We start from the raw sequence: 24,452 nt of genomic DNA, 5'->3' as shown, positions 1-24,452 counted from the left end.
GGACGTATAGTATCTCTATCGGGCGTAGTCATGGAAACAGGGCGGTCGTTGAGATAGCTCACAATTCACAGATACAGAAATAGGTACAGGTACTTGGGAGTTGGTGGAGTAGCACCAAGTCAAGAACACAGACCATTGCTTTTATCCTTGGACGCTGTTATCGAAAAACAGCTTCACTCGCGTTATCTGTATTTATGACATGATGCAGGTACGCAAACTCTGTAGCTAGGAACGAATGTTTTGCTAGCTTGATCATGAGACCGGTTTCCTGTAGGCACTGAGAGTATTTTTCACGTTCTTGAAGGGATCCGCGTCGTCCAATTCCGTTAATAAGATCATCGAAGTAAACATCGACAGTTTCTAATTTTTGGGAATTCTCATTCTCATTTTAGGCCAGGCAGCACTCTGCACGGATTACAGCATGACCAATTGAACTGTAGCATCATATAGCACTGTGTAGTTTTTCGTTAAATTGCAGGTGTGGCACCGTACACTCACTCCGCAGCGGCTGCTAAACTTCAAAACTACTGTCTTCCTTAAAGCATCGTTTTTTCGTGTAAACAGCGTGGCCTAATCGGCAATAAACTGAACTCTCCATGGAGTGGACTGTGATATATTTAGGTGAAACGTCAGTACGTGTAATTTACAGTCGATGTGGAAAAATATTGACGATTTCCACGTATTTGCATTTTTGTTCTGCAAACAGAAGTACAGCTCATGATCGAAATTAATTTTTTCTTTTTAGTACAATATCTTGTCAATTGCAAAAAATAAATAAATAAATAAATAAATATGGAGTGCACTCAAGTTCCACTTTTAATGGTATGGCGCGATATCGTAGGCGACCGCCCTACAAATAAAGACCCGCCTAATCCGAGCCGTATTAGCGTGTCCACGTAGCCAAGGTGTATAGCGCGCCTGATTCGGAATGCAAGAGCACTTGAAGGTTGATTTTTGTTGCACTTTCCTACGTAAATGAGCAAACATCAAAACTATTGGCTTCCTTAAAGCATTTTTTTTTTTCGTGGAACCTACATGGTCTAGATAGACAATAGACTGAAGTATCAATAGAGTCGAGCTTCCCGCAATTTTCCGATAACATGTGTGGTAGGCGGTGTCTTCAAGTCGCGCAAACAATCGAAGAATCACTGTTCGGTCATGTAAGCGGCTAGCTGCCAGCGGCATGGTCGCAATTTTTCGTTCACACCGCTGATGCCGACGCCGTATTTTCTTAGTAATAGGATCATTAAGCGTATAGCGATAAAAATATTTATTGAGCCTAAAAATAAATACTTTGTAGATATTGAAATAAACATGAAATTTTCACAAAACTCATTTTTCATCAAGTAACTATACTGAAGTGTAAACTGACATGTGAAGATGTAGGAAAAATGTCAATAGAAATGTATGCGAAATATATGGATTTAATTTTTTTTCCAGCTCCCGTATTCGCACCAAGCTCATGCTTCAAGACGTGCTTAAACGATTTTTTTTTTTCGCCAGGAAAAAAATCTGGAATTTTTCTATTACCTATACCAGCGACTACCATAATTTAGTTCATGAAATTGGAGATGGTCGCACGCCACGCCTGGGACGTTTAAATAGGAGAACTGCAATGGCCTCTTCTATACTTTTCTTCCGCGTCTCTCATAGCCTGAGTCGCTTTGGGACGTTAAACCCCACAAACCAACCAACCATACTTTTCTTCCTTCATGTCCTGCCCGGAGCATAAATCGCAGCACCGATAGCGCCTACTATGCGCTGCAGCTCGAACTAGCACTCACGCTGTTCCAGTTTCCGCGCAGGGAGGGCGCCACTATAGAGAAACAAATGGCACATAAAGCAGTACAACAGCTGGCACAGAATTCCGCTTTACATTTGCATTCGTAACGGCCTATGAGTTTCTCCTCTCACTTCAAACCACCTATCACCTAGCTAGATTTGCACTAAGAATTATATGTTGGATGTGCAGAAGGTCCATTTGCAAGTGTTACAAGCTGCAATCCAGATCTTTCACATTCTGGTATGGCATTAAGCGTATATAGACACTGCTACAACAAACATCACGGTCTTGGTCAAAAGCCCTGAAGCCAAAAGAGTTCTGTCCCAGCTGCAAAATGAATCCATCACACCGTCATTAAAGATGAAAAGGCATTTAAAATATCGGGAAAATATTTATTACCACCGCCAGAAACTGTCTGATAGCAATCACGGCAAGTCATTCTTTAATGGCACTGTGACGGCTTCATTTTGCGACTGAGACAGAAATCATTTGGTTTCAGGACTTTTGACGACAACTGTACGTCTTCCACGTGAATGTTCACTTTGTATCAAAACTTATAAGGTCGTCCTACTCTGCAGATAGAGATTTCACCCGAGTAACTGACTTTCCGAGCGTGCTCCGAACATGCAGGTTAAACTTTTTAACAAAACCTCCATATTTAGACTTCATCACTCTCTCCTAGTTTATCAAGACAGCATGCTTAGCAAATCGCCAGAACATAGTAGCAAGGAAGCCGTCTTTGCGCTTTGCACGGAATCCAGAGCAAACAATTGATGACTTGCTGCTAGCCAGTGGCACGATCAGAAGCCGAAGTCGTGTGTTCAGGGGGGAATCAAGTTAATTTTTCTGGCAACTGTAATATTGCGTGATAGTGTTGTGAACTTCTATGTTCCTTAACGAACTCAACATTTTAAGGTTTATCCTGCGATCGCACTCAGCTGTGCAACGTGAAAAGAAAGAAATCACAGACACTTATTGAGAATCCTGCGGCATATACGTGAGAGTGTTGCTATTGCCTACGTAAAGAAATGGCCGGAAAATTAATGTTCGTCTTTGAATAATTTATTGTGCGATAGCAATTTCCTTTTGGGTCACTTACAGACCGCATGAGAGGTCCTCTAGCTTTCGACATTCCGTTCAGGTGAAAGTTTGAGCTCAATTGCAGACATCATAGCCTTGTGGTTAGAGAAGTGGACACACCTATCTCACCTCTCAGAGGCATGCTCAAGAATTTTTGAGATGGCGAAGCCACAAACACTTGTGCAAAGGTCTCAGTGTGTTCGATTAACATCTCACCTTTCTTTTTGAGAGGAGCTGTTCGAGTTGTAGTATCCTTCCAACTCGACCATGCCGTCTGGTCTCATGACGTCTTACAACCCGTTGAACAGTCACATTTCCAATGACTTCCCTACCGAAACAAAATGAGCGCCGGTGCGCTACTGCATGGAAGTACCAGCAAATACAGAAGACGCGTAAACAAGAAGAGACGTGCGGGCGGCGCTGGACTTATAATTGTGGCTTATTGAATATAAAATGTTTGGATATTGTTTCGTGCCGAAATTGTAAATATTATAAACCACAGGCGCAAGACCAGCGGCTTTCGTGTCTATAAGGTCTCTTCTAAGCGCCTTTTGTATATGTTGGTGCTCCCATTTTGTTACAATTTTGATATGTACCAACAGGCCTAAGAGCAATTGCGTTTCTGCACCTATTAGGTGCATGTTCACAACTTTTTGAAGCTGCGAGCTTCAAACGAGCTTCAAGATTCCGGGTGTTTGTCATCTGCCACCTACCACCTCCCTCTGCAGGCATCCTCATGATTTTTCGAGATTGCTTGAATTTGAATGAGGGGTGTAAGGGTCCTAGTGTTTGTCACCTTTCAGGTACCGCCTGCCCGAGGTATGCTTGCGAGTTTTCGAGGCTACGAAGCCCCCAAGCGGTAGACGTCTATGACGTCGGGTAATCTTTAATACGGCTACTAACGTTATCGCTATCGCATTGAAAGCCGGCGGTGTTGGAAAGTTGGTCGTGTTTTTCAATGCTGCGAGGTTTGACACGGTCAACGCCTATGCCGATGCTGACACCGACTTCAACGTTGCCAACGTTCAATTGTTCTCCACATAGTGACGCTAATGCTCTCGCGTTAAAAAAGTAGGGCGTTTTTCTCATTAACTATGAGAAGAAAAAAACAACAACATACTGTTATGAACACTCTGATGGTGATGGTATAATCTTCTGGTGTATAGCAAAATCTCGCTTTGAATTTTACTCTGCGCTCACACCAAGTACTCAATATTGCTACACAGGAAAAGAGCTGAGCGCATTTTTGGTACTATAGGTAGAAAAAAGATTGAAGCCTACTGAGAGATTTTGGAACGCTTATGTCCTGTCGGTATAGTGCCACGGTGCAATCCTCGGCTGAGAAAAGAAATGCGTTGAGGGAAAACGTCCCGCTAAAGAGAGCTTGTCTAGAATTTTGCGGTGCGTCTGCATCTCATCAAGCCTTGGGCACTATCGAAAATCTACGTCTAACGGTGCTCTCAACTTAAGATTAGCCGCTAATGATCTCGTGAGAGTAATACAGCCTATCTAGTGTTGTTAGATATGCGCCTTAAAATCGGTGATTATCATACGAAGGTTTCTTTTCTTATCTTTTATCTTGACAAATTTCGTGACAAGAAAATCGACATGTGTACGCGGATCGCGTTCAGGACACCGCCAGGCGGTGTCCTGAATCGTCTTGTATACCGTGAAGATGAGAGAAGCAATGACAATGACGCTGCACTTGGTGATAATGACATTGAAGACAGTAGCGATGATAATGGCAGTGCATTTATTTGATAATGATAATGAGAGCACATGTGATGCATCATATGCAGCAGCAACGCTCATGTTTTCGCATTTCTGCAGTGTAGATTCCACAGTGCTCTCGGAATTTTTTTAAATTATGTTACAAAATGCTTTGTCATGCACTCAACATTTTAATTTGTTTATACATGAATTTCTTACTGGCGAATTCGTATATCTATTTGCGAGGTATTGTAACGTATATATATTGATTACATCGCTCTTAAAGCTTACAAATAAAGTTAATAATAATAGTAACAATAATAATAATAATTGGTTCACAGGAAAAGAAAGACGCAGTGTCTGTCACACTTGTTCTGTGCGCCCCTAAACTGAGCCGTAAGGGAAGAGAGGAAGGTGAGAGTGAAAGCAGAAAGAGAGAAAGAGGTGCCGTAGTGGAGGGATTCGTAGCAATTTCGGCCACCTGGGGATCTTTAACTTGCGCTCACATCGCACAGCACACGAACGCCTCTCCGTTCCGCCTCTATCGGAACGCAGCCGTCGGCGGTCGGGTACGCATTCTGTCTATCCATATTCGGTATTCACCAGCGTTCAATGTCATTTTGGCACCTTAAGAAGATAGACAAAGTAATCAGCCTTCACTACTAAAAATGCAGGAATTTACCATTTATTTTCTGCTTTGTAAGTCTCAGTGCATATAACATTCAATTGCACACTCAGGCAATACGCAAGTATAGCTACGAATGTAACAGTAATAACTATACTGGTTCCTTGTTTTCCCCAAGACGTTTGTCGTCGTCTTCCCTCCTCTCCGGGTCCTCCTTGCAGCTGCCCATGTCCGTTATTTCTAAGCTTCAAGCCTCGCTCAATTCCCGGAATACGCGGGGCCGTTCCGGAGACCCACCGCGGCTCCGAGGCGTGGACCGCGGCCAGCTACGCTGTCATCACCCCACGGGGCCGCGTGCACAGCAGGGGCGCGAGTTCGCCTTGGCTCTTCCCCGGCCTCGAGACGACGGCATACAGACCTCTCTGCGCTGCCCTACGCTGAGGTCGTTCGCCCGTGGTGAAAAACCGGGTGTATCGCGAGCACCAAATGCCGGCACGAGCAGTCTCTACGTTCGTTTTCAGAGCCCGTTTCGTGGAATCCACCCGCGACAGTCGCTTTTGTCTTTTGCATGCTGCATTTGTCCTCCTGCTCTTCCTTCCTTTCTCATTGGTTGAAACAAGGTCTCTTGAGGTTTCTAGTGCTCTCTTTAACTGATTTGATGCCGTTCGTAAACGCTGCCTCGCTCATGTGAATACTGACCGTGAAAATTGTCACAGCTTGCACCGGACTGCGAAACTGCAGGAAGCTTGTTGGTCTCGGAGGACTACCACATCTCGGCGATGATTCGTTGCAGCGAAGCACTGGAAATACCAGAAGGATTTCTACGATGAATTGCTTCGAATAAATGAAACAAAAAGAGAGAGAGCGCACCGCCGATACGGCGTTCGACTGAAGGGTGTTAGCTCAGTGGCGTGCCACGGCGACCGCTGGTTCGGCCGCCATGGCCCTCCAAAGGTCACCCTCATTACGGTTTCGAGCACCAAAGGTTGTCGGTGCGAATCCCTTACACGCGTTAGGTCTTAATTCGAGTAGTAATTTTGTGCTCCATATCGCATTTGAGGAGTCTTCAGACTGCAACGTACCCTATGTACCCCCTTTCCGCACACCTCGGCATCGAGTAAAGCGTCATATATGGGGCATTGAAAGAATCCGGATTTCGCCACTCCCTAATCTAGCGTAGTTATCGTCCATCGCAACATTATTTGGCATAAATCTCGTCGAGAAGAATTGTATGGCACCACCTACATGTTTCTATACGACCAGTGGTTCCCAAGGTACGAGACCCCCACCCCTTTCCAACGCGAATTGTGACCATTTTGGAGCCCCAGAGGTCGAAGGTGCCGGTACCCTATCATAGCGAGGGCCAATTTAGACTAATAATTTAGTAGTAATTTAGGGAGTAGATTTAGACTAGGGTGGACTTAGGGTAGCCGCCATCTAAGATGACATCACGTGACCTAGGGGGACCATCATCTTGAGTGTCTAGGGTGGCAATCCACCAGGGTGAACGATGCTTCGTACTTAAAGAAATTCCAACTCAAGCCCTTGGTGTTCACGTGACAGACCTGTACAAACCAACGCGAAGTCACCAAACGCGCGAGAAGAGCTAACGCTCTTACAAAAGAAGAATGAAACAAAACTTCAATATTGTTTGCTCTTCGAACTTTAATTCAAATTAGTAGTGTGTACCCGCAGAACACAGTGCTACATTGCAATGCCGGCTGTATACATTATGCAATAACAGTCGTACTGAACACTGAAAATGCGTATAATATCCAAACACGCTCTGCAAATTCCGATTACTGCGAAGCAAGTCCTTTTACTAGCACACACTAGGCTCGCCCGCTTCATTCACATGCGTACGCTTTCATGGAAAAAATGCTGTGGACTAAATTAATAAATACTACACCACACAATGAGCTGGAGATATGTAGAGGGTATCCCCGACTCAGTCACAGCATGCAAAGCTAACGGCTCCTGTCCCCATTTTTTACGCAAGGAGTGTGTGCTACTTCGGCCTTGTAAAAACGCCGCCTTCACAGACATCTAAAATAAGAGCGTGCCTATGTTACGAAAATACAAAGTGTTTCCCTGCAGAATGCAGTAAGCACATTAATGCCTGTAAGCAACAAACGTCACTTGAGATTGCATTGCATAATTTTTCTTGGTTATTGCTAGCTGGGATCCATGAAGTAAAAATAAGAAGGACACAGTGAGAACTAAACTAGCTAAACAAAAGCAGTTCTTCCGCTGAGCCACGATGCTCTTGGGTCTGTTCGTTTTCTTGTTTTTTTCTTCATCTTTTCATTAGTACACCTCAACACAATCACTGCCAGCAAAACAAGTGTCTTTTCAGGTGTAGCTATTTGTAATGACGTTCTCGCATAGAGCCAGTTCATTTGAAAGGATGGACGCTGAAACTGAAATGTGTAAAATTGGACTTCCAGGTGCAGTAAGGCCTTAGATCCCTTGAAGTGTGATCCGGTCTCTTTTACGGATGAGAAGCACCTTGATGAACCACGTCACTGCTATCGTCATGTTAACGATGCAGATCAAGTGGTACAGGCCTCTGTAGGTACCCTGCTGGTCTCTGAAGTAACCTTGAAGAAAGAAAAATAAGATATGCGTTGTTTAGTATATCTACCTTTTATTTATGGTGCGAAACGAGAAGCGCGTGCCTACCACGGTATAAAACTATTTTCAAAATTTATCGGCATTTTGTTCCGTGAAGAATACAGCATTATCGCATATCGAAGCGATAATAAGGGGCGTAGGGATAAGGCCTATAGTCTGGAACATCTGGGTTAGTTCAGTGATTCGTTTGAGTACTAGTAGAATGATGAGACGGGTGTAGGGTGTTTCCGTCACCACAGAGATCTTGACAAGGCCAAAGCACCGCAGAAGCCTACGTTACGACAACGGATGGGCGATAAAATGCCAGCAAATGAAGGTGCGAGCACGGATCTGAGTCGAGTCAGGTGGTCACTTTATCCAAGCCCATACACGCAGATTCATTGGCTGATCCTTTATTGCTCAACCGCATGTCGTGACATTCACTGATTGGAGAGAAGGTGATGCAACGGCCTTGTTACAATCTCAGTGGTGACGGTGCGTCCCGTTTGTGCGCTGTGTATCCGCACTGTTGTTCTGCCATGTCCAAACGGAAGCATGAAGGTTTTGGACCACGCACGGAAATAATGGAGAATAACTTGAACCTCCCTCCCCCCCCCCCAAAAAAAAAAAGAAAAAAAAGAAAAGCAAACCTGCCTTAATCATTCTGCGCTCTCATGAGGTTGAGTTCATTCCGATGAGAAATTAAAGCTTCATTTGAGTACTCGTTTGCAAAGCTCGTTTCATAACAACATCAATATTCGACTTACCAATTAAGAACGGCCTGATCAATGCCAGGACGCCACAGATACAGGTTGCCACGCTCAAGTTGACAGAAAGGCCCCGAAGTCCAAAACTTCTTGTGAGGAAAATGGGCAGCATGAAGATTCTCGAGCCGTGGCTTACACCGATGCCTAGGGTGAGAAGCAGTAGGTACAGGTAGCTCTTGATGTAGCACATGAACTCGTAGCATACACCTTGAAGTACGTACGCCAGCGCCACTAGGAACTCCAAGTGTACAGACCCTCTGTCAGCAATCAAGCCCGTCAGCACACGAGAGAGCATGTCCCCGATGCAGAAAGACGTCATGAAGAAGACCGAATCTTTTGCACTGATTCCGCAGTCGTTTGCAAAGTCGATAATGGTCAGCAGGAACACTCCGAGGCCAAATTGTACAACGAACTGAGAAATCGTCAGATGCCAGAAGGAAATGGTTAAGAAAGTCTTGGCAACCTTCCAGAACTTCTGCTTCTTGCTGTAGTTGTCCTCGCTGTCTGGTTGCTCTCCTGCTGACTGCTTCCGTTGGAAGTGCTTGGAGTACGGACCACTGCCAGGTACAGGCTCAAGCGGCTTGCAGAGAGTGTAGCCCGTTGGAATAGTCATGAGCGGATGTACCGTGACCCTGGTATCCGGCGCCGGTGTTCGTATCAATAGCTGGTGTGCCTGTCGCAACTGGCCCAACGCTGGCGAGCTATTGTAGTCTATGTCGTCACTGTAGATGACATCAGAGCGTTGGCACTCAATGACGCCGTCCCCACGGAGTACTTCCTCCGATGCTCCAGGACGAAGCTTGACGGGCGCGATACTTGTCCGGTGTATTACGGGCATCATCTCGATCTGCGTCTGGCTGTCCGATGTGGATATTCCTTCGCTAAAGAAGTAGCGTACCGATCCGGACAGGTGCCTGGACGCCTCGAGGTGCCCTTCTTCGTCTGAAGAGTCACTGTTGTCGTCCTCGCTGAAGTGTGTGATCCAGCTGGCCAGTCCCTTGTTGGCCACATTGGCTCGCGTGAAGATGCTCTTCCGACGCTTCGAGTAGTCGACGGGATTAACGATGAGCCAGCTGGGTGAGCGGACCATGAGGCCGAAGGCCAAGGAGTTGAGAATACAGGCACCCAACAGGAGAAAGCTCCAGTGGAGATCATAGTGGCTCATCCAGTACTCGTACAATGGCGGGAAGATGACGCAGTTCAGCCCGGAGATGGCGGACACCACGCCGGCCGCCGTGCCGCGCCTGCGGATAAAATGCTGGTTGATGCACACCTGCGTCATCAGCACGGCACCGCAGGTGGCTGCACCTGCGTGGAAGGACCGGGGTTGGATCAGACTGGACATGCCCCGCTTTATCAAGCTATCTACGCAGTTGCTTGCTCCAATTCTTTACCTTTCCTCACCAGGCAAAATATCTACAAAACTGTGTCATAAATATCACAAGACATTCTGTACTTATATCATAACGCCAGACGTTTCCCTGGTTTTGTAGTACTTTTTCTACTTCTGTAGTTTTTCTCAAGTACTCTTCCGTTTCAACTAGACAAATCTCTGATGTTACCACAATGTTCATTTCACAATAGGTTCGCTGACAAGCCACCCAGAACCTCTCTTTTGACAAGATAAACTTCCCTGTTGTTGTTGTTCTTTTTTTTTTGTGACGACAAAAAATTTTTGTCGTTTTTTCGACTGGGTCTGTTTGAAGCTTGACTGAGCACACTTGTGTTCTGAATTGAGCCATATGCGCGCATTGAAACGCCTTTGTGAAAACCCCTTAAAAACTTTGATGTCATTGCTTAATGGCAGAAGTTTGGCGCCCAAATTAAAGTTTACCTTTGTGGGCCTCACTGTACTGCCCCCTTTGAAATAGCAGCAGTGTTATTATTTGTGAACGCTAGCAAGGCAGCTGACTAGAAATGTGTAGTGCAGTTCAAAAATGCCGAATGCTACAAGAAGTTGCAAACCGTGGAACGGCTTTACCGCCGACAATATGGTTTATGGTTGAACGCAATCATCGGCCTGCGCAACCAAAAATGAACTTATTTAACACTGGATTTCGAATTCAAAGAAATTTGTAGCAATAGATACTTCATTTAGGCCATCCGTTCACCACACTTTGGAAAAAACGTTTACCTTCTCGTGACAGTTGCGCCTCTGTGCCGGATTTCTTCTGTCGGCAAATAAAATCTCCCATTTTACGTTGCAGTACTGGCTATTGTACTATTTTAATTCCACCTTTATAGTAGTTTCAACCTTTAGTTGTGGGATAACAGCGGAATATGATGCAATGGTGCATGAAAACCAATACGGTGCGCCTTTGGAAATAAATAACGTAATATACGACCTGCGGGAATCCAGATTTTTATGGTGCAGCTTTTTAATATGTGAAAAAATTACGTCCAAAAGCTAAAAAAGAAATATTACGTTCGGGATATGTCGACAACTCCAGGCATGAACAGTTAGCACTGCTCCCATTTCATTCGAGCTCGCTTGTACTTTGAGACGCAACTTATGACAAACCACCATGTGACAGAGCGTGCAAAGGGCCAGTGCAAGACGGGACCATGTGCGTTACCGGTGCGCTACCTTACCGTAAAGCAAAGCGATCTGCTGCGTTCACACATATATCTTCTCGCGACAGATTATTTTATCGAAGTCTAGCACGCTTGGGAGATAGATTTCTAAGAAGAAAAATGTTTCGTCACTACTGCAAAGATAACTAAAATCAGCTTTCTCTCAAAAAGTGCGCATAAAAAGCACTATTTAACACGCAGCCGGGAGAAAAATACCAACTTGCTCGCACTTCAAATATCCCAAGCTGGTTAGTGTGATTCCCTCACACACACAAAAAAAATATTACCAACACCAAAGCTACCCCGTACTATTATACTTCATGGTAAGGTCGAAATGCTTGCTTCTGTGAATGGTCCGATTTTCAACGTGCGGTTTATTATACCTTGATAATGGGTACAGAGAAAGGCTTCGCTTCGCGTATGGTAGTATTTTTTTTTTCCTTCTATCCAACACCTAGAAACCAATATTCCTGTCCTGTCCGACACTCTGCAAAGCTTGAATACGGGTTACATAATTACTGTTGCTAAAGTCATGAATTATATGACTCGTAGAAGGCCTAGCTGCGCAAGGAAGAAACGATTGTGATATGATTTTTAACTGTGGCGAATATTTGTAATACTCAGCTAGTTTCCAGCTAAACCCTCTTTGTGAATGCTGGAACTCGAAGCAGGTACTCAGCGCTATAACCTCGTGTCACTTCGTGCCGAACCGATTACACTGACACGGTGAAGGCAAGTGCAGTTGTATTCGACTACTTACCATGAATGACACCGAACAGAAGTGAGATGTAGAATACATCGGAGACGAAGAAACACAGGGCCACGGACACTGATGATATGGCTGACGACAAGAGAATGATGCTCCGTATGGGGAAGAACTTGGACAGGAATCCGAAGACGGGAGCTGCATTGACAAACATTCTCTTGGAAAGCAGTCCTGTTTTGCAGACTTTAAGGCTGTTTAATGTGTTTAATCTCAACATGCTTCATAACCATTGTAGTTTATTTTCTTAATCGATGAATAAATGGCTGCTAAATTTATGCTTTTCCACGCGAAAGACCAATACGGATCAAACAAATGTACCACATCAGCTGTTCCGCATTGCCAACCAGAGAATCGTAGGACAGTGGGAAATCGCCATTGAGTTAGGCGTATTTTCTCAATGTTCCTCCGCCCTCATCGAAAATTTTGGATACAATGAAAACATGTCTAAGACCTAAGACTCACAGAGACCCTCCTCTCCTACTTGAGTCATGGCCTGAGAGATCCTGCATAGTACATAAGTTCAGTTACATTTCTGCCCGGGTTAACAGCGTAGCCAGCATGCACTGAAGTTTACCGTGCTGATCCTAGCTCCGTAACACAGAGCGTCGGGAGAAATGAGCAAGCAGTTTTTAATGGTTCCGTAGTGCTTTCCGCGCCAACTGCCTGCGCGTGCCAGCATGAGCTTCCACGCTCTGTCGAAGCCATGAGTAGTGTGCGCCACTTATCTGGGCAACGTCAGGTGGAGCTAGGCAAGGAATGTTATCAACCAAAAGGGAGCATTCAATGGTTTAGAATGCGATCTTTTTTATAGCATAGTGACCCGTGCGTCTCCTGGCAGCAGTTATTTTTGCGCCCAGAGAAACAATTTCAGTGCCGCTGAGTGATGTAAGGTGCTGTGAACTGCCGAAAAATAAAATACTTACTATTTTGTTTACATCCGGCTACTTAACATCTGCGAGGATAACACAAAACAAAAATAAACCAGTGAAGATTCTTATTTTAGTAAAGATAATTGTCACTTCTAAGCCGTGACGACAGTCATCACTCCATCTGCTGCATGTGCATGATCCTGTAATACTGTAATACTGTCGCTTCTCAGAGGAGGTCTGTTAGGTTACAGACCCTTTCATTGCGGCATTGAAGCTGAAAGCTAGACGCGACAGCTGCACTCTGAGAGCTATATTGTGTGCTACAACTTATAGGCTTCCTGGGAATGCCACATATATGCTGAACTTTGATGCGTGAAATAATTACCTGTTTGCTGTCAGAAATGTCTCTGGGAAGCCAGCCACCCTGCCGGAGTGCAAACTATTCTTTTTACAAGCCGTGTTTTAATGAAAACGTTTTGGTGCTTTGCGTCAGGTTCCACTGCTGGCCACACGTGAAGAGAAACAGACCAATAGTTTACCCGTAAACACGTCGTAATTGTGTTCGCACCCAGAAAGTCTGGAGGGATTGGCTGACGGCGGGGCTACATATTTAAAGGTACAATCCCGAAGAGGGACGTACGCATAAGTCACGGCGTGAAGCACATGCCGTGTTGTACTTCCCAATCAACAATTTGTCGTTTTATCACTGGTATGACACGTGGGTCTAGAGGACTGTCGAATGTTTGAATCCTCACATCTCCAAAAAATCTCAAGCGTACCTCGGGCAGGTGGTAGTTTGCAGGTGGCAGGACCGCCAGGTTGTGTGACGACACGAAACAGTACGGCATGGTCGATTTGGCAGACGCTGCGAACTCGTGTTCATCCTTTGAGATGTGGGGTGAGATGAAAATTGAACCCATCCGGACCCTTTCCCCTCTAGTTAGACGTGCTACTCGTGTACTACAATGACCCTTTAAAACAGTTAAAATAGGACTGTATTTCTTTAGTGTCTCCTTCCATATATTAGGGCGTGTCCTTACGAGTATAAGCTAATAGCATGTGTGATATGATAAGGGCACAGATTAGAGATTAATGGCTAAGCAAGTAGTATGTGCGCTAACCAGCATCTGCAATCGAAGCCGACGACGGAAGCCATTAATTATGACGGGCCATACCTTTCAAGAGGAGTTTGAGCGGCACTATGGTCTGTCAAATCACAAAGGTTCTGTGTCAACCCAGTAAACAACTGCCTCTATCTCGCCTTTCACGACCCCCACTGTAACGCCGAAGGCCTTGATGGTAAATAAATAAATAAATGAATAAATAGATAAATAAATAAATAAATAAATAAATAAATAAATAAATAAATAAATAAATAAATAAATAAATAAATAAATAAATAAAATAGCAATCAAAGAGGTTCGCAGCAGGTGCCGCAGCAAATCAATACGTTTTCTAATTATTTTATAAAAAAAAAGGATCAGGATTAGCAATTTTAGGTACACGTATTTAAAAAACGTAAAAGGTAACACGGACTTAACAATGGACGTCAGACTGCCCGACTAATGAGGCGGTAAAAATCGCTGCTTTTGCTCCTGCAGAATAGTTCGATATTGCGTAAATGTGGAACATCATAAGGACGAACTTCGAGAAGGTCACTGATATCAGATTGTAAATTACAAGATTTACCATCTGATATGAGTGTACGGCTCTGAGTTCGTCCGTTTGGTGTCGTCCCACATTTATCCCATCCCGCGCAATCTGCAATCAGGCCTGTAAACAGGGTGCAACCCGACATTCTCCGGTTACGAAAGTGCCATAATACGTACACATTATAACATGTGAAGGAAGCCCCTCTGAGTTGAGCTCACATACATTTCCGATGCCACTTTCAGTGGCGCACTTCTAATTGAGAGCAGCCGGACTCTGTTCATGCGACCCAGAACGCATGAACTCCCTGGCTGGTATGTAAGCCTGGCACTCTAACATAAAACTATAAACTCGTGAGTAGTTTTGGCTTGGCTGTTGTATATTTCTTCCGCTGTCAGACAGAATGAATATTGGAACTTCGAGGAACTCTGAAATAAATATATAAACAAGACGAAGTAAGAATAGCAGTGTTGTTCTGCTTCTTCAGGTGTTCTCGGGTTCTTACCGCACCGGAACATAAACTACAAGGTGCGGCCTCTTCCTCAAAGGTCATGGCACAGTCAACAACTTTAGGCTCGCCGAGTGCAATAGATACGGTGCTCAGATGGGAGTCTGTTTGTGTTGCGATCACTTAAGCGAGCGCGATGGTTGCAGCGTGCCGGCGGATGTAGAAGAAGCTTTCTTCGAAGCTCTCAGTCCGTTTGCAAACAACCCTAATGCAATCGTCGTATCAACAGTTGGACCCGGCTTTCTCGAGCCGCTCGCAATCCGCTATGGCATCCTTTTGATTTCTGCCATATGCATCTAAATTCAGTGGGCTATAGGGATGCAGGTATAGTAGCTCGAAATCTCAGTCGGTCTCCGTGCAAATGCATACACATCCGAAGCTCAGGCAACAATTTCACGCTCGCATGTTCAATTGCTAAACATGGTTAATGCACTGGCAAGTTCAATGTGATAGGGGAAATTCAGATGGCGCACACAAAATAACTAAAGTCGAAAATGCCTGCGGATGGTGTTCGTCTATAAGGACAGAATACATACAAATAATAAGGCGAGGTGATCAGCGATATTTTTGGAGCAATAATCGCTGAATGTCCATCACGCCTCATTTTTTGTATTGGCGTCCCCTGGTTGTTCCATACTGATATTAAAAATATTCGCTTCTGTTTACACCTGTAACCATTTTAGTCAGTAGTCTTGCTCCATGGCGTCAAATGATGTCTTTGTTCTTTTTTTTTTGTTTGTTTTTTTGTTTTTTTACTCGAAGCGTACACAGCCCGTTCGGTCGAAATTTCGTCGCTGTTGCCCAACCTTTAATGGGGAAAAACAGTGTCGGAAGAAATAAACGCGTGATTTGGCGTCAAAATTGGGACGCAACTATTCTTTGTGTAGCGTTTAAGGGGATGTCCTGACATTTCGCTTCGCATTTAGCACTTGGTTTCGGTTCACGGTGTGAAGAAAACGGTTGTACGAGAATTTAATTCTTATGATTCTCTCACTGCGGATGTACCATTCAGTGCAGCTCCATTATTTACAAACATGCAGTGCTCTTCAGGGATGTCTTGCTACGCGCATGGAAAAATAGGCTTAATTGACGCCGAATCCTATAAAATACCGGGTAAGCAAGCGGCATCACGTCTGGTTCCTTTTCTTATTGGTTGGCAGATTTTACCTAAATATTTTCGCGATTTCGATTACTTATATTTTTTTCTTTTCAGCACATTTCAAAGCGGAATTGGTTTATGCGTATAAAACTCAATCAAAATTGGCTGGCATGTAAAGATGTATGTACACGCGACGAATCTTCTACTCATTAAACATGATTGCACAATGTCCGTTCAGTGCTTGTTTTGCACATGAAGAAAGAGAGACCAATTATTGAGATATTGGGACGTGACTATACAGTTCATCTGAAACGAAAAGTTGGAAACGAAACCAGCCCAAATGCGTTGAGCATCCTGTGCACGTTAACGGCATTCCATGGTATTCAGGCCTTGTCAAAACTTGAATCAGGGTCCGTACAATTCGTGACTGCAGAAAGAGGGGTGAGGTAAGGACGATGTGCCGGCAAGTATATTAACTTTTAATTGTTTTTGTTTTCTTGTTCATTCTCGCCATGATGACCCTGAGGTTGGCGCCGAATGACGCGAATGCACATTAAGAACCTAACTTAAACAGTGGCTAGCGCGCACCTAGTGACCAGAACTAGTCTATATGGCATCTTGAAATAGATTTACCACAACTTCCAACGCAAGCAAAGCGCGCATAATGAAATCCAACTTGAGTCGCAGTAGTTATTTTCCTGATGTTTGTCCGCCTCCGTCGCTGGGAGCTGATAACCTCGCACAAGTTGCAACGCTGGCTGAGGGGAACCTCGTGACATCGTCTGCACGTACGCGAAGATGGATGACCTCGTTGTTCCTACAGTCGGTGTGCTGTCGCTGTTACGCTAAGTACCTTTGCACGGAGACCATTCTCCACACGTTGTTGCTAATTGACAGCTTCAAAAGAAAGTGTTTTCTTTTTTCATTACTTTGCTGTCGCTGCCTCAACCTTAGCACAGTTAAGAAATAGCTTTGAAAGACTTCTCACAACGTTCGGGAGTTGAGCAGAAGGTCGCCCCTAGCTAATGTAGTCAGAACGTCACTAGGGCTGAGAGAGGGGCAGTTTGTTGTTTTGTGTATGCAGATGACTGGTACGAATATTCCCTTTGATATTCGTCTGGCTAAGTATCAGCTATAATACGCAACAATAATACTGCATCCGCCAAATCTCTGCTCCTGCATTGCCTTAGGGTGGTGTTGTGCATGTAGCGAGACAATTAACGTATATTTTGTGTTCAGGTAAATGATTTGTTACGCGCACTCATTATTGAAAACTCAGTTCAAATGTCTCCGTGATTACGTCTCGCAAAGAGTTTGCTATTGATTTTTAGCCCGACAAAGAGAATAAAACAACATTTGAACAGCCTCGTCCACGTCTAGCTATAACACGGTCGCTGCTTTCAAAGCGTCTTTGCGTCCGACCCAGCCACGCAATAAAGCTAAGTGATAGGCCATGTAAAGCAGCACGTCCGTGTCCATCTATGATTGCATCGGTTTTCATCGATATGTGACTGGTTCGTACGCAATGTTGCTTTGAAAGCAGTGACCATGTTATAGCTAGAAGTGGATGATCCTGTAAATCTCCTAAACACGGCCGAAACGGAACTTCACGGGATTCTCTTGAGGTCTCCGGAAGCGATACACGCTTGTCTGTTACCGCGTCTTTCTATTTATGTACGTGCTAAAACTCAAAGCCTCTCCCTAATGATGAGATCTAATCTGATTTTGACGAGACGTTACTCACAATGACCATGTAAATAGGCAGCCAGGGCGCGCGTCATCGCGCTTTGCCCCAAATCTTCGAAGTACGTGCGGAGGAACACGCATAATCAGCCCAACCGCAATGCAGGTCATCGACCGTAGTAGATTATATCTGAAAGCAGACGAAGAGCGTTACGCATTATACGTAAATAGCTCGCTCAGGACAGCTTATCATTCTTTGCTCAATACTCATTATTCGCTGGGCTTCCTTCATAGGCAAGAAAACATTGAATAGAAATGTGAAAAGCTAAATATTCAGTATACACTAATTAGGCGTTCTATCAACGTCAAGCATTCTGTTTGTCAAGAACTAGACGTGTTTCGTTCGGGATGCTATAAATTAGCAAAGATTTGAGTCCTCTGCTTCGAAATGCTGGATAACAACTCACAGGCTCACATCGCATGTATATTTCTACCAAGCACACCTGGTTCCAAATAGTGGACGCAAAGGCATGGTCTGTAGCTCAGGTTGTACTGTAATCATCTCGATGTTTGTAGCCGAAAACCCGTTCAAATTGAATGAGGCCAACAGGAAACAGCTCGGGCTGGGGAAAATTGCAACGTTACTTGTGAGCTGACAGCAGAGAGCAAATGTAAGAGAAGCGCAACCAGGGGGAAGCGTTTTAGCGCGTATCAGCCCAGATCATGTTCGCCTCACAGCGCGCACGCACGCAGCGACGCCGTTCCTTTGTTACGGATAAGCGCTCCTAATGGGCGCCAGCGATAACGGATGCAACCGCCGCAGATACGCTTCAGCGAGCCCCCACGAGTGCAGCCGGCTGTGCCTGCCTCGAGTACACAGAATCCGAGTGGCCTCGCTTGCTTCGCGATTTCCTAAGTGGGATTCGACCGGTGCACAATAGCGGCGTACGTGTACCGCTGTTTCCACCTGTCGAGAGAAGTGTGGGAAAGCAGTGCAAAGAAAAGCTCTGTGTTATTCTGCAGGACGCACTGAGATTGAGTGTCAATTATGCTGCGCTATTTTCCGTCTCAAAGAGAGAGGTGAGTCGGACTGACTGTTGCGTACTGACAATAAGTGACTGAAGTGACTGAACAGTGCTATCTGACGGGATGGAAGAAAAAAATGAACACTGCTCGCCCCGTTCAGTCACTTCGGTTTGTTTTCCATTTGTGCATAACCCCAAGACATCCATTGCAAACATTATTGGGAGAAACAAAAGATATAAAGTGCGGCAGGGAGTGAATTGCACTTAACTTGAGGTGGGAAGCCTCATGAGGTTTCAACCTAACCTCACGTGGTTGCCCTCCAGCCATATTGCCATAATACGTGCTGCAATAGCAGAACCATGATGTACATTTATAAATCTGCTTTTCAAGTGGAACCTCTAATTGTAAATAAATAACGGATTCTTAGGGCTACATATATAATTTCTGAGAACATTCTTGCCATCTGGTGCATGAATTAGCCGGAGGCTTAACGAAGGAAGACAGAGGCAACAGAAACACTTCAAAGAGGACACAGCGCTGTGTACTGTTCTCAGCGTTTCTGTTGTCCCTGTCTTCTTGCGCTAAGCCTCCGGCTTATACATATATAGCTACGTAGTATCAGGAAACATGAAAAAACGTTGAGCGGGCGCGGACAACATCATGAGGTTGTCTACCTCTGCACTTAACGTACACACAAGAAATATCAATTTGGATATTGATAACGTAGAGGCTTATGTGAAGAACTGCACCTAGTACTAGCTTAATACAGCAGGATTCGCTTGTAACAGACGACTGCGCTTAATATATGCATATGAAAAGGCCAGACCTTGAGTACACCAGCATGTGCCGCTTATAACACATGGACCTCCTTGTCACTACATTGGGAAAAACGGTATAAGATGCGGGTGAGTTAAATCATGCAGGATATGAGTGTATGAGTGTTATTGCTTGGATTCAGTTGTACTACGGGCTACAGTTCAAGACAGTATTTACCCGAGCAGAAACCGGTCATATCGGAAGGTAGCGTCACGCTACAATTTTATTTTAGGTGCCTTAATTGCACTGATACTAACTTGAAATGGTTAATGCTGCAGTCGATCACTATTGTGGCAATTTGTTTTGCTGGGCAGTGTAGCTGTGTTAGGTCAGAGGTGGCTGCAAAATTTCTCAAAACTAGTATGTAAATATCGCTCTGGTGGAAAAATTACCGACACAATTGTGACAGGACTGACCCCACTAGTAGCTAACAATTCAACTTGAACTGATTTTGAAATGTTGGCTTTTGGAGCATGTAAAGGAAGTTGAAGATGACTTTGGGGACGTCGAGGATCTCACCTTAAGCATCCTGCACTCATTTCGGTTGCATGACAACGGGGATAACAGAATGCGGTAGTCTTACTATACAACCTGGAGCAAATCCCCTAGTGAGAAACATTTCTTGGAAGGTTGAAAGCTTCTTGGATGTAGCATATACATACTGACCTGGATAAATGTATTGACATTCCTTTGCAACAATCCCATTCGTGCTCACCTTCGCCTGTCTAATGCACCGGTACTCCCAGTGCCACAGTTCTAGCAGGCGTCTTTCACCCTCTTCCCTCGTTAATCTAAGGAGGTGTTCCCGGTATGCCTATTTAAGGCTGAGAACCATAGCTTTGCCACAGTTTACACAAGGAATTCTTTTTCCGTGGGAAACACTGCGGCCGAATGGCAGGCAAGCTCGCGATGACGGCAAACGTTTTACGAGAGTCGCCGAGGAAACGTCAACGCGACAACTTCGTGCTTTTACAGCCCCTTTTATCGGCTGGTGTGGAAATCGGTTTCCAAGACTACTCCGCCAACGTACCGTGCTCTTCACATTTAACAAGCAAGACAATTGCCTGCGAGCGAATATACACTAAGTTCTCAATATTATCTTCTTAACTTTCGTGCACTCTTGAAACAAAGTAATAGAGTATATTTACGAATATTACATTGACTCTGACCTCTCGTTAATGACACGTTAGAAGTCGATTGTGTGATCCTTGAAAATTTTGATGATATATAATAGGTAAAAACGTTCTCATAAAACGCAGTATTCGCGCCCTAAATTTAGCAGCACTGACCATTTCAGATTTAGATTTATAATTAAAGTGGACATCTTAGCTCTAAATGCAAATTCCGCTCTTTTTAACGAGTACCAGATATGCGATGTTTATAAAAGCCCACAAAGAATACGAAGGAGCTGTCCATCCGCTCGCTTGACAAAGTCTTGGCGAGGACAAGAAATGTGATGAACCTACTTCTTAGCGTCGTTTTTCTTTGTCCGACGCAAACTGCGGAGAGCACTGCTCCTTATTCTGTTCAAGGTATTGCAGAAACGGGTTGGGGAAACGTTGTCCAACCACAGAGGAGTTTCCTGTTGTTTACCTTGTTCAACAACGCAGCGAATTCCCATCGGACAGCTTAGTTGTAAAGCACATCAGTGCACTCTGCACATGCTCTTGTCCCAGCCAGGTCAAACAAGGTTGATACCCTCTTCGCTACAGTTCCCTAGACAAAACCCTTTCCAATGGGACGCAGTGACCGCTGTCTAGACAAAGCTTCATGTTATCACTGACCTCATTTTGCTTCTAGCTCCGCGAAAGGGGGCAGATACTGGAATCGAGGACTGGATGCATTGGTTGTTTCATTATTTAGCAACTCCAAGCATACGAAGTATCTCGAGAATGATTTTGATTAAGCATTTTGCCCATCAAGGGTTCTATATGAACTCCTCAATCAAAGCCGCTCGTGAGGACCATGAGGAAGGCCTTAAAGAAGTGCTTTAGAGGCCACCGAACGGCAAGTTCCCCAACATCACGGCGCGTTGTTTTTTTTTTTCTTCTGTTGTTATAGCAGAACTTGTCAAAAACATGTCATGCTAAACGCGTCTATCTTATCTTCACGTGGCAAACACTTCACAGGCTGCCTCTTGGATGGCAACGATCACTCTGCTTCCGCTATCGCGATCGACTCATCCCTGAGAAAGCCAGCTTCTGTTGAAAACACGTACTGTAACACAACACCATTTCTCCGCCTTTAAGAAAAAAGAAAAAATTCGCTGCAATTCCTATCCAAACATGCGAAAAATCACGTTCCGAGTTCAGCGCTGAAGATCAGGTTAATTAAAAAACAACTCTACGAGTGCAATTAACGGATTCATAACAGATTTTCAGCAGCACAATGCTACTCATATAAAAAAAAAACACTAATATGAGGAAAGAGATTCATGTTATCAGTATTCAAATGTTGGTAACACTGATATATTTAAGAAGGTGCTGTCAGTACTCCACATGTAAATAAAAATTTCCTATGTAGGTCCAATTTGACACTTCGTTACGTATCTCGCGAAGATGACATCTGGTTTGCTTTGTTCGCAGCAAAAAAAAAAAAAGAAAGAAAGAAGAAAAGCGCCGATGGCTACAACTGCTGCTATATTTGCTACTACCGTGTACTGGTCTCACTACTAGTGGGACCTGCTCGCAGCGCTTGTACGCAAAGCGTACTGTTTGACAATTATATTGAGCAATGTATTCGGTGAACAAGTGCCACTCTACATTTACTTTATATGTTTAATAATAACAAGCCCTTATAGTTGTTCTTAATGCCCGCTTCGTTCTCATTATTTTATAGAAACAAAACTGAATTTCATAATGCTGCCAACACAGTGTAAAGTATTCAGGTGTACAATAAGAAAGGAACGTCGGGAAATGACCTTGTGATATCGTTATCGGTACTGCTCACTCCACCACTCAGTTGGGACTCAACGAGATGCATGTTTGTAATGTAACGGGCGATTTGATTGCATTACAATCTGAAAACCTGTGATATTGAAAGAAATATCGTATAAGGGTAGGAGGGACGCATTTCGCCGGGCAAAATTGTCCCTCCATAACATTCGAAATGCACAGTTCCAAAAGGAACCACGTGTACCTCATTAGTACTTTGAAAGTAGGAGTGAAGGCTCCGGATCGCCTTACTTACACAATGCCGACTCGTTTGCCATCGATCCGCAAATCATGTCCAGATATTCTTGCATGACACCTTTTTCAAATGGCTACCGCCCGATAGACTCGCTGACCGATAGCGGAGTCTAGCTATCAGCCGATATCACTGGCGTTTCTACAAGCAAACATGCTGTGCGGTTGCATTCTTGTTTGCCGAACGAGCTGTTTTCGGGTAGACTCGAAGGCGTATACTTGAGTGCGCACCGCTGCTCGGCGAGCACCTGTGCACCCACCCGTGGACGTGATAAGGTGCCTATGTATTCATACGGTTCAAGTGAACGGCTATGAGCAACAACCACATGCTGCGGTGATGCAGTGCCTGGGCTGCAGGTGTCATTGTAACCTTGGCACGAGCCTCTGATGAGTAGCTGCGGCTCTTCCGTGCATAAAAAACCCGTTACACACGCAGTTCTTCTCACGCAGCCACATTTCGCTATATCCTCAACAGGACTTCCGTACGCAGCTGAAACTCCCGCCCGGCAGTGCCCGTATATAGAAAGGATTTTGAGAGGTCTCCTGAAACAAGATCGGTCTTTGGGGCATCGTGATTGAGGCGCTGTTCCAATCAGCACAACTAAAACTATAATCTCTTCCTACCTGGGCCTCGTAACCTGGCTGCAAACTTCCACATGACGGCCTTAACACTGAAGTGAGCAGTCAGCTGTTCAGCTTTCATACTTTGTTAAGCAACCCACCTGCGAGGTTGAGCAGCGTGTTGTTGAGGACGAGTGGCCAGGCGGCCGTCTCTCGACTCACGGCGAACTCCTCGAGCATGCCGAAGAAGAGAAGGCCCACCACTTTTCCCGACGCATGCATGAACACGTTGACGCCCCCGCACGCGAGGGCGACCACCCAGCTGAAGCGCGAGTCTGGCCCGGTCTTGCGACGTTTGCGCCGGGCCTTAGCTGCGCTCTCCTGTGAAGACATCGCGTCCCTGCTTCCGCACTGCGCCGCGGTCGCATTACACCTGACGCGCGAGCCGAGGAGTGCCGTCGACAGCGTCACAGCGTTGCCTGGCGCCGCGGCGCGGGCGCCGCGCCGTTAACGCTGCGGTGACGCTCGCTTCCTGAGACGCCAAGGGCAGCAAGTCCGTCACCGAGAGTTAGCAGCACCCTGTTGCATCTCAATGTCACTGTTAGTTTTCTACGGGTATATTTAAATAAAAAAAAAAAGCCAGAGCAACCTTGGCAGAAGCCAAGAAGAACGAGGAAGGTTGTTTTATGCGTGGCAACATATTCTAAGCTTTGAAGTAACAGATTTTAATGCGGTAGTTATATGGCGCATTTAATTTTGACAGTTGTTGAAAGCAAATATGTCTGGGGCAATTAAACATTATAGCTGAACTTCACCTCATTTCGATATCTCGAGTGACTCTTTTCAAGAAACAAAAACGCTTTATATGTGCCAGCGACCAGTCACCACGTGAATATTACCGACGTTTTTGAAGATTCCGCCGTAGTTGTTAGCGAATCTGCAGCGCAGTACGAAAGATGGGGAAAAAGAGGGACTAACTACGATATTATGCGTTACCATTTCGGGAACAAGGAAACTAAAAAACAAATTCTGACCATAGCTCGGGGCATCTTTTCTTCCGGGTGACTGCGGACTGATTGAGAGAATTCATTTCTATGAGGGCAAAGTTGCGCTTTGCGTACCCCGTTGGAGTTCTAT

The 24,452-nt window shown here is 44.9% G+C and overlaps 1 protein-coding gene across 1 annotated transcript; it reads right to left on the bottom strand.

Moving 5' to 3' along the window:
- Positions 1–6,845: 6,845 nt before the first annotated feature.
- On the bottom strand, positions 6,846–23,763 carry LOC146197259 (uncharacterized). Its single transcript, XM_084599057.1, has 4 exons — positions 23,477–23,763; positions 11,913–12,056; positions 8,579–9,886; positions 6,846–7,798 (listed from the first exon to the last, which is right to left on the bottom strand). Exons 1-4 carry the CDS (start codon positions 23,706–23,708, stop codon positions 7,659–7,661), a joined length of 1,824 nt encoding a protein of 607 aa, XP_084455183.1. The 5' UTR covers positions 23,709–23,763; the 3' UTR covers positions 6,846–7,658.
- Between the last annotated feature and the right edge of the window lie 689 nt (positions 23,764–24,452).

The sequence above is a fragment of the Amblyomma maculatum genome, chromosome 3 (genome assembly GCF_055883805.1).
Source record: "Amblyomma maculatum isolate TAMU_Amacu chromosome 3, ASM5588380v1, whole genome shotgun sequence".
Taxonomy (NCBI): domain Eukaryota; kingdom Metazoa; phylum Arthropoda; class Arachnida; order Ixodida; family Ixodidae; genus Amblyomma; species Amblyomma maculatum.
This window is presented reverse-complemented; position numbering and strand designations above follow the sequence as displayed.

Coding starts and splice junctions, on each gene's coding strand:
- LOC146197259 (XM_084599057.1), bottom strand. CDS start 23,708: ATGTCTTCACAGGAGAGCGCAGCTAAGGCCCGGCGCAAACGTCGCAAG. Junction 12,057..23,476: donor CACGCTGCTCAACCTCGCAG/GTGGGTTGCTTA, acceptor TTGTCAATGCAG/CTCCCGTCTTCGGATTCCTG. Junction 9,887..11,912: donor TCTGTTCGGTGTCATTCATG/GTAAGTAGTCGA, acceptor CCTTCCACGCAG/GTGCAGCCACCTGCGGTGCC.